Source organism: Anastrepha obliqua, chromosome 3, assembly GCF_027943255.1.
Source record: "Anastrepha obliqua isolate idAnaObli1 chromosome 3, idAnaObli1_1.0, whole genome shotgun sequence".
Taxonomy (NCBI): Eukaryota; Metazoa; Arthropoda; class Insecta; order Diptera; family Tephritidae; genus Anastrepha; species Anastrepha obliqua.
In genome coordinates, this window is record NC_072894.1 from 73739860 (window position 1) to 73755505 (window position 15646).

Here is a 15646-nt window from a genome sequence, read left to right on the forward strand (position 1 = left end):
GGCCGAGCTCCTCCTTCTATTTGTGGTGTGGGTCTTGATGTTGTTCCACAAATGGAGGGGCCTACAATTTCAAGCCGACTCCGAACGGTAGTTATTTTTATGAGGATTTTTCATGGCAGAAATACACTCGGAGGTTTGCCATTGCCTGCCGAGGGGCGACCGCCATTAGAAAAAAACGTTTTTTTAATTTTGGTGTTCCACCGAGATTCGAACCTACGTTCTCTCTGTGAATTCCGAATGGTAGTCACGCACCAAACCATTCGGCTACGGCAGCCGACATAAACATAGTGCAGCTACTAAAGATCCAACGGCATCGTTTGCTGGTCATGTCGTCCGAATGGATGCAAGCGCTCGGGCTCTGAAAGAAAGAAGAGGAAATCTTCTGCGCTGGAAATATCAGGTGGAGAAGGACTTGGCTTCACTTGGTGTTTCCAACTGACGCCAGTTAGCACGAGACAGAAACGACTAGCGCGCTTTGTCAAACTCGGCCACAATCGCCTAGCAGTTATCCCGCCTATGAGGAGTTCGCATCCGATCAAAAAGAGGGTTTTGTTTGATTTGTTATGAAAAGGAAGCTTATCGCCTTTTGGTAAGAGATTTTTATGTAAATTTTGTGAAAAATAAACATTCGCGACCGCTTTAGTGAAAAAAATTTGTTCCGAAATTTATACTTACAACTTGGTATAGGAAAAAGTGTCCTCCCAAGTGCCCTGTGCAAAAAAGAATATTTTATTTAAGGTTGCATTGTAGTATACGCATAATTACAGTAACATGGTTTCTTAAGCTAGTGCGTTGGGTATAAAAGTGTTTATTGTTTCAGTATGTATGATTCATGCTTGTACAAATATCTCAAAAATTGGACCATTCTACCATTCATACAGTATGTACATACATACGGTCAACGCCATTTATGACGGTGTAAAGGGCAAACATCAGCCCCTTTGGCGAACTCGGAGAATTAATTGATCATTTCAATTCCGTGGAGGCGTTCAGCAGTGCTCTCGTAGCTTACCATTTGAGGCTCTTCCAATGTAGTATATTGGTATGCAATTTTCATAACATTTCGACCCACTCAAAGTATGTATGTATATTCTTATGCCATCCACGCCACTGTTTACTACATACATACATATATGTGAGTGCGTTATCACTTATACTTATGCATGTATACGACTGTACATACATACATACATATATCTGTGAAAAGCAAATTCTGTGGTTAAATTGGTCCGTGCTTTCCAGAAGCGAGAGCATAGCACGTAGTGTTATTGGAATAATAGTAGCTCCCATCCTCTTTATTAATGTCAATAGCTAGTAACATCAAGAAGATCGTACATATGTATGTACATATACATAGTACATGCATTGCAACAAAAACGAAAATAAAAGCAAAAACAAAACGTAACAAAATCAAATGTTAAATGCTACTGGCGAAAATATCGCTTAACGCTCCTGATCTGCTTTAAGTGATGAGCCGACCTCTCCAGTTGAAAACTGTGCTGTGAGCTTTAACGTTGTGTGCGGTGTTGCGTTTGACTTTCGGCAAGAATCTAACAATAATTCGTTAATAAAATTGTTCAATTAAATTTTATATCAAAACGTATATAAAATGATTCTTCATTTTTTAATTCGCTTTCTTGTGCTTCAACAATTTGGCGTTTTTTGTTGCTTTGCCATTAGTCAATATGACAGCTATGAAGATCTAACTTCAAGCACCTATAGAAATAATATTTACACAAATACTTTGTTGTGCATGGACATAAAGCCTCAACATTCCGTGGATATCGAACAAGTGCGTTCATTTGACTTTTATCTTTATTATATCGATTTTTGAAAAGATTTAACAGGCTTTAAAGAAAATGTTGAAACTTTAAAAATACCTGTGCTAAATAAGTATGTTTTATTTTAAATAGCAAAGTGTTAAGCAAACAACAAAAAGAAAATTTACTACAGTTTTATAAAGCCACCAGATGTTTTTTCTTTAGAAAAAAATGCACTTAGAAGTTTTCCCTTACCTTTCAGGCTCCCTTGTCTTGACTTTTCATGTCCAAAGTGTGTATCGATCCGGGGACCAATCGAATGGGAGTCACACAAAACTACCATCTCGGTTTTTCGAGTTACTGCTTGACTTCGCTACTACCTTGAAATCTTAGAGGATCAAACTTTTTAAATAAGATTTATTATTTTAACCATGGAGTGAATAGTGAGCCAATTAAAGTATATATTTTCGAGCTATAAATATGAACTAAAAAAATCAAAAAGAGGTAATAAATTAAAGACCTTTTTCGTGCCCTGATTTTGAAATTAACAGCGAGTTTGTTTGATATAAAATACAAGAAACCATAATAGCGCCAGATTTGTTATGCAAATACATTTTTTGTTCTTGCACTTCATCAAAGTCTACTTTCTAGCTAAGAGAAGATTCCGATACTTTTGAATAGCTAGAAAATGGTGCTTTGAAGGAAATTTGGAATTTTCTTTCCAAGTCCACAAACATTTCTTGAGAAAAGCTTACAAACTTGAAGGCGGCTCTGGCGTTCTTGAAATCCTTTGCCTTTGAAGTTGGCTCTATTTTAATTTTTTTTATATTATACTTGGAAGTCAATACAGTTCTACATTCATTTAATCAATTCTCAAAGAACTCTTGCCATTCAGAAATAGATACCTCCAAAAGGAGCTGTTTAAAGCCTCCAACAGCTTTTTCAGCTGTTGAAAAACGTACACCTCGCATTTTACTTTTAATATTCAAATATTCCTGCAATATTGAATGTATGCTAGTCCCACTAGTGCCCACAGATGTCTCTATTTTTTATATACATAGTATGTCATATGACGCTATCAATTGGCCTCAGCATCGATGGTTTCTGGCCCTGCAACCGTTTTTGGACGGCCATCACGAAATTCATGCTGCAAGCATTAAGGGTCACGTCGAAACTCGTTGTATATACTAGCGTTTCACAGTGGCTAAGTGTGCTGCTTTAACGCCAAAACTCAAGTTAAATAAGTAAAATTTTCACGAGTAAATTCCGAAATGAATTTTTCAACGCACTGAAAAAAGAACAAATAAAGTTAGCAAGTGAAGATCTTAAATGTAAGTTTAGGCTAAAAAATACCAAACTTGTCGATAAAAATATCGAATTGTTCCTCGAATCAATATCAAAGCTGATCTCATGTAGTTTTGTAAAGGAACAAAATATGGAAAAAAGGCAACCCACAGCAGAGCTTTGTAATACGCGCACAGGTACTCATGTACCTCTTTAAATCTCACATACGTTGGATCAGCTAAACTCCTGAAGTTATTTCCTATCAACTCGGTTTCTCGGTTATATGGGTGACATGTACGAAATTCCATGGGGAAATGGGGAAGAGGGAGAACTCGTTTAAAATTTCTTCTCATGATAGTCAAGTTGGCGGGAGTTACATTGAAACTGTGTTACATTGAAGAAGTTACCTAAGTCTGAATTTTGCGGGAGGAGTTTTAGTGGAAATACTGTTGCATTTTGAAATAGCGCCAATATTCAAGCAGGCCTAATAGTTTGTAGTTACATCTAGATGTACTTACTAGTAAATATGTATATAATGAGGCCGGCCGTACGAAGAAATGGCTTGAAGCACATTGGAATTGCAATGCTATCCGACAGAAATGCAAGGGCTCAGGATTGGCCATTAAAAATTGTCACTGTTGTGTGGGAAATATCATTTTTATAATTTTGGTGAGCGCGAAATTCTATAAATCTGCCTGACTAGCAATAACAATCCGCGCAAGATGATTATAACAACGCAAGGATTTTGCGCTTTCTCAGTTTATAAACATTTTATTTTGTCACAACACAGAGGCGATTTTCATGGCGCCCAAGCAGTGGCCAATTCTACATTCAATTTTTATGTACCCTACCATAGAACTGGATGTTTCTCACTCCCTCAAGTGAGAAAATGAGTATTTAACTTTAAAACATATTGAACCCCCAGAATTTGATTTTTCTGCGTATTTTATGTGGAAAAATAAACTAACCATTCCGGGACTCTTTGTAATACTCCTATCCACAATATTGAATTCTGATGTTTCCGAGGGCGTAATACTATGTTTTAGAGCGTCACTTTTTGTAGTCGTTTTTCCAACCGATCACCCTGATGTAGATACGCATTGAATATGTTTTTTCGTATTAATCTACTTAATGAAAATTTAGAATCAAATATCAACAATACATTCTATTGTAAATTAATTTTTTACGTATGTAAGTATATATATATTATATTTTCATATAAGTAGGTATGTATGCATGTATAAGGACTGATTAAATAGTGATAACATTATATTTAAGTGCATTCGAGGAATTTTCTTGACAGCTCGCATTTGCATAAAGGTTGAATTTTACAAGTTCAGTTTTCTATTGAACTTCATTATATTTACTTATTCAACCGACTTACTTATTCAAATTCGAAGACACATGTCGGAAAGGATGCAGAAGCCCCCAACCGTTTTGCAAATGAGAAACCTATGGAGATATAGGTTAAAAGCAGAATGGAATTTGTCTTCCATTAAAGTATAGGGTGAAGCAAAACTAGTTACCCAACGGAAGATTTATCATTTTTGCGAATGGTGTCGTACTTGCATATGTCATATTTGACACTTGAGCTGCAGTATATAAACAGACAAGCACTGCAGCGCCTAAAGGTCAAAATAAAGATTTCCATCACTCAAAATCATTTTTTTTATTTAGTTATTCAAAAAAAAATTTGATGATTCATATGGATGTTGCTTTGACTTGCCCACTTTGAAACTCCTAGACAATGTCTTAAGCTATGTATGTATATATTCGGTCTGCCAAACGGTCTGCAAAAAAATTGATTATACTCTGTTAAAAAACCTTATTCACGTACTACCATTGAGGAGTGTTTAGGGTCTTTATTTTGCATAAAAAGCCGCCTAAGTGGCATATTATCCTCAGCAAATGGTAGCGTCACTTCTTGAAGCATGAGCTTGTGAATAAATTTATCCCTGTTTTTATAAGAGAGCATCCCGAAATCATTATGTTGCCACCATCGTGCTTGATTGTGTTTCATTGTGAACCGCGGAGAGAACTATTGTCTTTTAAGACGTTTGACATTTCGCCCAGAATCATTTCCAAATAAATTTAGTTTTGACATCGCCCCAAAATATGTTATATAATTTTTTCATACCCTCTGGTCCACACGATGACTTGTGCTCCTGAACAAAACTTTTGCTCTTCCTTAAATTTGCTGTTCTGCCTGATAGGTTCATGTACAATCGACGCCGGACTGTTCTCACGTATGTTGTTGTTTACAGCTGATGGCTCATCTGTAAATTTGCACGATTTATTTTGTTTTCGAAGATTGACAATAAGCCTCCGCTCCTGAAAAGCGCACGACCCGTTTTTAACACAACAACAACAAAATAATTGCGGATTTTTTTAGAAAATCAAAGACAATTTTTTCATGGAACTAATTAACTTTATTCTGTAATGCATTGCCCATTTTAATCAATGACTTTTTGCCATCTTTCAGGCAGCATCATAATCCCATGTTCATAAAACTTCTGGTTTTTATTAGCTAAAAAACTGAATCAGGTACTATTTGGCATCATCATCATTATTGAAATTTTTACTATTCAAGGAGTTTTGAAAATATCGAAACAACAAGTAATCAGATGGTGCAAGGACAGGATTGGTGGGCATTGGTGGCAAAACAGCCCAACCAAGCTCCAGTGGCCTAAGATGTGTGTGGCCTTGCATTGCCATGATGGAATACAATACCTTTTCGATTGGTCAATTCGGGGCGCTTTTCTTCAACTGCTTTGTTTAACTTCGTTAGTTGTTCAATGTAGACATCAGAATTGACCGTTAGGTTGCGCGGTAAGAGTTCAAAGTAGACAATTCCTTTGAAATCCCACCAAAATGATAACAAAACCTTCTTTTGATGAATATCAGCTTTTGATGTTGTTTGAGGTGGTTCACCTGGCCTGCTCAACTTTCCGATTGATATTGTTGTAAACAACCCATTTTTCATCGCCAGTTATCAGTCGTTTTAAAAATGAATAATTTTCTTTACGCTTCTTTAGCAAATCGCAGCTGTTAAAGCGTTGCGTTAAATGCGTTTTTTTCTGTTCGTGAGGAACCCATGTATCGAGTTTTTGAACATAGCTAAGTTATTTTAATTGATTTTCAATGCATGTACATATATGAGCGTTTTCCATCTTTGAGTGAAAAATCACCAGAACGAAATTGGGCAAATCAATTTTGACACTGCCGTTCTTTTAAGGCTTCGTCAACATAAACAGCACATAACTTTTTATGAGCTTTGCGTAAATCAAAAAGCAAAATATGACGAAAATGTTCCTTTTGATTTTCTATTTTTCAACGAACGCCAAAAGAAAACTACGCAACCAATCAATTTTACTGATTGACAGCTGAATTACCACCTATCAAATAACAAAATGTGTTTTACATTTGCACTACGTTTGCAAACCTAAAAATTCAACTGAAGTCATCTATGTGTGAAGTCCGCAATTAGTTAGTTGCGAACCCAATAATCTAATTCGCTAATTACGTTACATTTCTTTTTTTTTTCATTTATTTAGCTATAATGCAAGAGTTATCCGTAAAGTGGCCACGCAAATTCATTTTTTATGAAAATAACCTAGAATCTGTGCAACCAATAAAGCTTATAAAACTATCTAAAACTCATAAAACAAGCAAGGTGCTTTAAAACTGCAGTTTCTAACTATTTCTAACCTTTAATCAAATTGTTATTGAAAAAAAAAAAAAAATGAAATTGAAATTGAAATAACGTAACTTAATATAACGGGTCTTTTAAATTCAAAACAAAGCAGTGACGATATTTATAAAGAAAGCAAACTTTCCATAATAGCTTTAAATTTTTCCGAGCGGCACAAGAAAAATGATAGATAAAGGCAGCGTACCTATTTTAATAACCATATAGGTATGTAAATACTCACCTTCTGCTTCGATACAAAATTGCTAAGCTATCCAACATTATACATGTGTACACGAGGATGTTGTACTTGTTGTTTAGGATGGTGGTCACAGCAGTGAGGCAGAATGACTTCAATCGAATGTTCTTTTTATTTATTAATTTAGGTATTAATTCAGTACATTTCGGCTTTCTTACAAATTGCTTGCTGTAAGTAGATACATATATTTATATATATATAAAAAAACTAGTTTACAGTAGCAGAGGAGTACAAAATTTAAAATAGAGTTATTTTGTGACGAGAAAGATATGACACTGGTACTCCTAACTACTATCAGCCCAAAGCTAAAGATATTCACGTATTGGTAAAAGTAGATGTTGGTATTTCCGTTTTGGAGGCACACAACACAGGCTCTATTATCAAGCAATATGAGCTTTTGGTACAATGAACACTGAAATCAAAATATGTACGACAGTATAGTTTAATTTTGAAATAAAAAAAGAAAATCAATTTATTTTGTGAAAAAATATTGGAAAGATTTATTTCAAATACCGAATCTGTTCTGGTGCCCATGAACTGACTATTACGGAAAGTCAACAAAAGGTTACACAAATTTAATAATACAATTAACGAAGAGCCCATTTAACATCCATCAACATAACAAGTCTGAAGATTGAGTTCAAATATTTATGTGAGCATAAATGCTTGTATGAATATTTGTAAATATGTATGTATATACATATAAAAACATTTACTTTTCATGACGTCACAAGCAAATCATTGCTAAATCACACTTGAATGATTTCGCTTTTTGCTTTTTTACAGATCACTGGATTGTGGTATGGCAACGAGATCATCGTTCATACGCAGGATATACCAGGTACATACCAGTATGACAGTTGCGTAATAGTACATCTGAATGACATAACAGATCAAGTAAGTACTTTTTGTGTTTGAGCATATTTATGAATTCTTATTTCACAGTTTAGTTTAATACAACATGCAAATTGAAATATGTAAGCATAGGAATCAAAAGTTTCTACATCGAGATGGAAAAGCGTGAAATCCTTCTATTTACTTGATAACAATGGATTAGTTTATTATTTCTATTATTATGCGTTATACTGGAACATATTTCTTGAGAAAAATAAGTTGTTCACATGTTTTATTTTCCATTACCTATAATCATCATCATCATCGGGCAGCTTTACAGCTCGGGGTGAGTTTTAGCTTCGTTCCCGATTCGTTTCCATGCATCTCGAGCCTCGGTAACAGTTCTCCAGTTTCTAACACCCGGTGTCCTCAGGTCCATTAGAATTTGTTCAAGCCATTTTAGTCTTGGACGTCCACGTGTTTTAGGCGCTACGGGGTTGTATGACAGGATAGATTTCTGGGGGCGGTCATTTCTTATGCCCGTAATATGACCAACACGTCGCAGTCTTTGGGACTTGATGTATTTCATGATGTCTTGCCAATACATAACTGCAGCAATTCTTTATTGTAGCATATCAGGTAAATACCGTCTTGCAGTCGAAAGGGATCAAACACCCTTCGCAGCTATTTTCGCTCGAAAACTCTTCATCAGCTGCCATACATCAAAACTTGATAAATGAACTTTCAACTGAATAAAAGTCACTCGTTCATCTCGTAGACAGAAACGTGTTGACTAGCAGAAAATGCGAAGAGTGCATATAATAGAGTGAACTTCGATCTTACTCCCCAGTATAACTTTTCGTTAGAATTCGTCTCCTCAGTAAATGTAGGCTAATGATAATACTTTCAAGTTTGTGGATAATAACTAATAACTATTAATATTAAAGCGATCCGTAAAATATGTACAATTTATACTTGAGCAAAATAATACAGTTCCTTCTAATTCTTCGCCTTGTTTTGTTTTTTTTTTTCAATTCTATTCTCTTCATTTCGCCTACTCACAGCAAGCTCTTTTGAAACCAAAAAAATTCTGCTAGCTCCGAAAAAATGTCTGCAACAAAACACATAAGAGGTTGGAATAATATTTAAATTTTTTGCTTTTTTGTTTAACTCTGGGAATGTTGAACATTTTTAGAGTATAAGTTATGTGGGAATCTTTATATAATATATAAAAATGAATGTTTGTCTGTATGTCATCGATGAACTCAAAAACTACTGGATCGATTATTATAAAAATTGGTATATATATGTATTTTTCCACGGAGAAGGTTTGTAGAATATGCTCATTGATGCCACTCGCCACCAGGTAGCGCTGCAGAGTAGCAACTTCTGCCCCGTTCAACCGATTGTCATAAAAATTAGTATGACCATGTATTTTTACCCAGAGGAAACGAATATGACATGTTCATAGATGTAACTCGTAGGTTATATATTTTATACCCGTGCGAAGTCGGGGCGGGTCGCTAGTATCCAATAAAAATACATTTACAACCTTACTTTACTGGTGAAAAAAATCGGATTTCCGAATACTTTATTTATGGTTGATACATATGGTAGGTATAGACTTAAAATTTGATATATCCCAACAATAGATGATCGTTCTGTAAAACTCAATAATAACAAAAGTAAGGAAGCCTAAATAGGGGTTCGGACCCAACTTTGTCCACCCGCGAACATTTTAGTAAAATTTAATGCGATTAATTTTTGGAGGCAAATAAACTCATAAACTATAAGGGCCTCGTTGCTTGGTATTTTTACCTATATTTTGTTTGCAAACCCAACAAAAACGCCTCAGTGGTCAGTAACAAAGCATCGCAGTGTCAAACTTGGCAATTTGGCTTTAACTTTTTACTTAACGAGTCATATGGGTCGGTGCGCGACTACCATTCGCAATTCACAGAGAGAACGTCGGTTCGAATCTCGGTGAAACACCAAAATTAAGAAAAACATTTTTCTAATAGCGGTCGCCCCTAGGCAGGCAATGGCAAACCTCCGAGTGTATTTCTTGAATATTCTCCATGAAATATCTCCTCATAAAAATATCTGCCGTTCGGAGTGGGCTTAAAACTGTAGGTCCCTCCATTTGTGGAACAACATCAAAAAGGGTGTACGCGCCAATTATATATATATATATACATAAGCAGGCAATTACACTGTGCGACAGTGAAATTATACTTTTATAGAGACCTAGTACAACTTGTAGGTATAGTAAAACTAAGAAACATGGTATAGGAGAAATTTCCAATACACCCCCAAAATCTCATTTTATGGCCATAAAACCGTTTTTCAGTAGGTTGATGTGAACAATCCCTCCTAACTTCACCAATTTCCATCCGATTTCGAATTTGTTTTTTTAGTTCGAAAGAACAAAAACAAGCCTTTTTGACAGTGTGTTGATAATTTTTCTGAAATGACAAATGACGAGACTGTACACGGAAGTATTCGGAATTTTTTTATTTTTTCTCAATTTTTTCAACTTTGACATCATTTTTGCGATATTATCCGATATTGAGGATGTTTTTTAGTGGACTACTGTTATATTGAATTTAATTCTGCGTCGAATGAGCTATATTTGACTGTAATTGAATTAAAATTCATAGAGTTGTGCGAGTTGTGCGAGTTTTAAGATTTTATTTTTTTTACTAATTTTATAGCAAGTGTCAGTATAAACACATCATCAGTACGAAACAGTACAGGTTTAAAATTTTAAAAGATGTCGGGAAAAACTAATCTTCATTTTAAAAATGTTTGCTAGACCTGCTCCGTTTATAAGAGTCATCACTTGTTTTACGTTTCAAAGACCAGCAGTAATCAGCAAGCATGTTGATGGAGTTCTTCCCTTGAAAACGTTTTTCGATGACTCCTATCTCCTGGTGAAATCTTTCACCCTGTTCATTGCTCATCTGGCCCAGGTTTTCCGGGAAAAAATTCAAATGTGAGTGCAGAAAGTGTATCTTGATGGACATATTGCATTCCATTTTTTCGTACGCACTCAAAAACTCTTTGACGACTTCAACATAATCAGAGCTCTTTTTATTTCCAAGGAACTTCTCACACAACGATTTAAAACTTTCCCATGCCCGTCTTTCCACTGCACTGAGCTTACTCGTAAATTTCTCATCTCGCATGAGTTTTCGAATCTGAGGCCCGACAAGGATCCCTAAAATTGTGATGACTCTTATAAACGGAGCAGGTCTAGCAAACATTTTTGAAATGAAGATTAGTTTTTCCCGACATCTTTTAAAATTTTAAACCTGTACTGTTTCGTACTGATGATGTGTTTATACTGACACTTGCTATAAAATTAGTAAAAAAAATAAAATCTTAAAACTCGCACAACTCGCACAACTCTATGAATTTTAATTCAATTACGGTCAAATATAGCTCATTCGACGCAGAATTAAATTCAATATAACAGTAGTCCACTAAAAAACATCCTCAATATCGGATAATATCGCAAAAATGATGTCAAAGTTGAAAAAGTTGAGAAAAAATAAAAAAATTCCGAATACTTCCGTGTACAGTCTCGTCAGTTGTCATTTCAGAAAAATTGTCAACACACTGTCAAAAAGGCTTGTTTTTGTTCTTTCGAACTAAAAAAACAAATTCGAAATCGAATGGAAATTGGCGAAGTTAGGAAGGATTGTTCACATCAACCTACTGAAAAACGGTTTTATGGCCATAAAATGAGATTTTGGGGGTGTATTGGAAATTTCTCCTATACCATATTTTTTAGTTTTTCTATAGCCACAAATCGTGCTAGGTCTCCATAAAAGTATATTTAATTTTTTTTTTTTTGTCACACCGTGTTATTTTTACAGTCAAAAATTTGATGTTTCAAGCATATTTTCTTCTACTGGATGAAACACATCTAACTCGCACGTGATTTAGCTGGTGCAAAAAGGTCATTCACAGCAAAACAAATTTCCCAAACTGCTAACTAACAAACCGAAATTGGTATGACTACCCCTAATGACAGTTGGCCTGTAAAATTTGGTGGACGGAGGGAAATTTATTCTTAACATATAATAATTGGACGTGGTTTTACGCGATCTCTATAATACTTACGTCGAATTTAATGAGGTGTGGGCAATACGTGTACTAAGTCATGGTCGAGTATTGTTAACTATTTTTTAACTTCTATTTGCGTCGTATTTTTTTCTTGTATCCAACATTTGCACTAAATTTGAGTAATTTTGTTTTGTTTAAGACCGTATTTTCACTTTTTTTCACCTCAAAGATGGAATTCGAGGCTATCGAGGCCATAGGGCAGCCACTTTGCAATTCGGTTATGGAAAATTTCATGAAAAGGATATTGTCCTGTAAGCGTGGTCGTGGTGGTCATTTGCCTGATGTTTTTTTCTACTATTAACGGCATACCTTCCTCTTTTTGATGAAATAAACATCCGAACATTTGTATTAAAAAATAGCATTTTTCTCCTCCTCTTATTGGAAAACCCTTTTATGTTTATATCTATCATTATATACAACCGTTATTTTAACAAAATTTTAATACCCTTAGGCATAAGTGCGCAGGTATAAAAACCTCAGCTGTGTAAGAAAAAATGAAAACTTATCGAAAATCTTTATAAAATGCAGAGTTGCATTATATTTTACAATTAGCAAGCTGAATATTACATACTTTCATAGAGTAAAAAATAATTTTTCTTGCAAAGTTACATATTTTTGTAATGCGTCACTTTACCATTTTGTAATTAGTAAATATAAAACAGAGTTGCAAGCAAAACGTTTATCATGTTGCTTAATTAGGGCAAACGCTCCAACTATGAAAGTATTTGATGCGGAGGAAGAGGAAGGGGTCCCTTGCGTTGGTAAGAACAGGGGGAGAAGGACTTGGCTTTACTTGGTGTGTTCAACTGGTGTCAGTTAGCACGAGGAATAAACGAACATTGCGGTTTGTTAAGCTCGGCAAAAAATCGCTTAAGCGATTCGTAAGTGTTGCAGTTGCCAATAAGCCTAGTCAGGCGATTCACGCCGTTCACCGTATAAGAAATTGGTTAGTCCACCCAGTGACGAATTTTCCTTTTTTTCTCAAATAAGGCTCTGCAAAATTTACGTATGCTATTTGTGTCTCTATTTAAAAAGTCTTTATTTGTATTTGGGCTATTAATCATGTCCACATCAGTTAGATACTGAATCAAGCTAGGTCGGCTGAGTCAATCTAGTCTAACTCATATATAATATTACATGTGCCATACTTAATTTTCAAATATTTTATTAAGTTTTCCCATATTTTTACTTACAATTATCACCATCTTATGGACGTTCCAGATGCGAAATTATTACAATAACCACCAGCAATCTCAGCTATACAATCAGCGGCGAACACAAAGCCCCAAACTGCAGCAGCAACAACATCAAGTTCAGTCTCAATACTCATACGATGATCACTCGTCAGCCAAATACTTGCGATTGATTTGGAGTGAGAGTGATAATAACCTGGAATATATGTTTAATTATACGGACAAAAGACCGGGCCTATGGACTAATATCGGAGAACAGCGTGGTTCACTAGTAGCGCTCAATTCATATAAACAATTTACAGGCACTGTACAGGTGGTGAAAGCTGTTAGTGATCATTTGGTGCTAACATTTTGCGGTAATGATATGCAGAGTTCTATCTACACCCTTGTTCTAAGCCGAACCCAAAGAGGACTCAGCTTAGAGGTTTGTATGAATACAAACATAATTTTTATTGATATTTTAGGGAGATTTAGAATCTGAATCACATTTTAATACATGATACTATATACTCATACATACATTTCAAATACTTACAGGAATTGCGAGGTATTCGTGGTTTATTAACCAGGCGTGGCTTATACACGGAAACGATTCGAAAAGTTTGCGGTTCAGGGGCTGCGAGTACGAGGATCATGAGCGGCTTCTTATTGACATTGTTTGGATTCTTAGCCATTACTAAATTGTATTTCTAAGAATTACTGAAATTAATAACTGCATTCGAAGTTATTTCCACTATGAAATTTATACTAATTCTATAAGCATAAGTTAATGTTAAATTTTTTTACAATTTGTACAGTATACTGGTTTGGAAATTACGAAATAACTTTATTATACTATATTTACCATATTTTAAAAGACCCACCACATATGTATGTACATATGTAATATAAATGAACAAAAACCATAAGTTGAAATTGTGTCCAATTAAATTAAATTCAATTAAATTAGTCATCACAAACTCCAGTGTCAGAGTGAAGAACGATGAGAAAGCGGTGTACATACATATATGTGTAGCATACATGTACATACACATGGATAAATACATAACTACGCATGTAGGCGTATGTTGCGTCTAATTAAATTATTTGTGTTACTAATTAAGTTAAAATTACAAAAACAAAAAAAAAATAGACAAATAAAAAGTCGCGGAAATTTAGTCTAAGATTGGATAAACGTTCAGAGCCATTAAGTAAAGTAAACAATAATTTCCTCTTACGTAACCGATGTGTCGTACAATGAAGTTTGAATGAAGCTTAATTACATATAGTCTGAGACAGCATGACGTCCAACGATTGCGAAATTTGTGAAATAATAATAAGCAGAATTTAATTGTCCTTAAGTAATGAACTGCAGCGGTTAGAAACTCGAAGCCAGAAATATTTTATTCCATCCGAAAAGCAATTTTCAAATTTCAAAATTTTTCATAGAGTTGAATAAATTTTCTATTGAGCTTATGCATTGAGTAAACACCCTTTTATGATTGCCTTTACAGCGTTGACTTCTCAAATATTTTTTGGAAATTTTCTATTTGTACCAAGGCGAATCTATTAAAGGTGGTGTTGGTAATTCAGCTGATTTGTTTTTTTTTCTTTCGCCGTGTCCATGTGGTTGTCAATTCAGAATGAAACAAGGGGAATTCATTATTGGTTTTCTAGTTTCCCAATACTTTGCTTTGACAATCAAACGTACAGAGGTCACCTCCATTAATAATGCGCCTCGATTTGTACGAATATGTCTTATAAATTTCGAATATTTTCACTTTCCTTACCAATAAATTCAATTTTCAATGCACTCATATTATGTGAAAGCAATTTTTTCCAATTTTTCACCGACTTTTTTATAAACAATAAAAATATAATTATTTCGGGTTACTACAAAAGTTTTCGAAATTTGTTTAACATAAAATCATACAGTCTAAGCGTTATTCCACATTTGACTGCATCCGGGGCAAAGAAAGTTGATCGATGACTGACACGATCCCTGCTGTTCCAAAGTATGTGTGTTTAATATTCTGAATTACATGTTAATTGACTATTCTGATGCGGCTGCTCTAGCTGAATGGATTGGTGCGTAGCTACCATTCGGGAATGCGTAGGTTCGAATCTCCACACATGAAAAGAGAAAGTTGTTTTTAATAACGGTCGTCCATCGGCAGGGCAGCCAATGGCAAACCTCCGAGTGTAACTCTGTCATAAAAAATCTCCTCATAAAAACCATTTGAAGTTCGGAGTCGGCTTAAAATTGTAGGTCCCTACATTTGTGGAACAACAATAAAGACGCACGTCAGAAATAAGAGGTGGAGTCTGCGAAACACTTAACAGAAGTTTGCATGCCAATTATATATTTTTTTATTTTTTTCTGATGTACATTTGACAATTTGTGAAGTACTGCTGAAAAAGGTATAACATAATTGCTCACGTTAGAATTTGCGTTTCGGAAACACTTTTCGTCAAATGTATGTAAACTTCCAATGTATTTTTTGTGACAAATGCAAAC

General features: G+C 34.9%; 1 protein-coding gene across 1 annotated transcript; it reads left to right on the forward strand.

Moving 5' to 3' along the window:
- The first annotated feature begins 1476 nt into the window (after nt 1-1476).
- LOC129241691 (uncharacterized) lies at nt 1477-14370 on the forward strand. The gene is made up of 4 exons (XM_054878159.1): nt 1477-1792; nt 7778-7888; nt 13178-13573; nt 13687-14370. The coding sequence occupies exons 1-4, from the start codon at nt 1610-1612 to the stop codon at nt 13840-13842; spliced, it is 846 nt and encodes a 281-aa protein (XP_054734134.1). The 5' UTR covers nt 1477-1609; the 3' UTR covers nt 13843-14370.
- The last annotated feature ends 1276 nt before the right edge of the window (nt 14371-15646 follow it).

Excerpts from the sequence above, each read along its gene's own strand:
- LOC129241691 (XM_054878159.1), top strand. The coding sequence starts at position 1,610 with ATGATTCTTCATTTTTTAATTCGCTTTCTTGTGCTTCAACAATTTGGC. Across the intron at positions 1,793-7,777 it reads ATTCCGTGGATATCGAACAA|ATCACTGGATTGTGGTATGG; the intron begins GTGCGTTCATTT and ends GCTTTTTTACAG. Across the intron at positions 7,889-13,177 it reads TGAATGACATAACAGATCAA|ATGCGAAATTATTACAATAA; the intron begins GTAAGTACTTTT and ends TGGACGTTCCAG.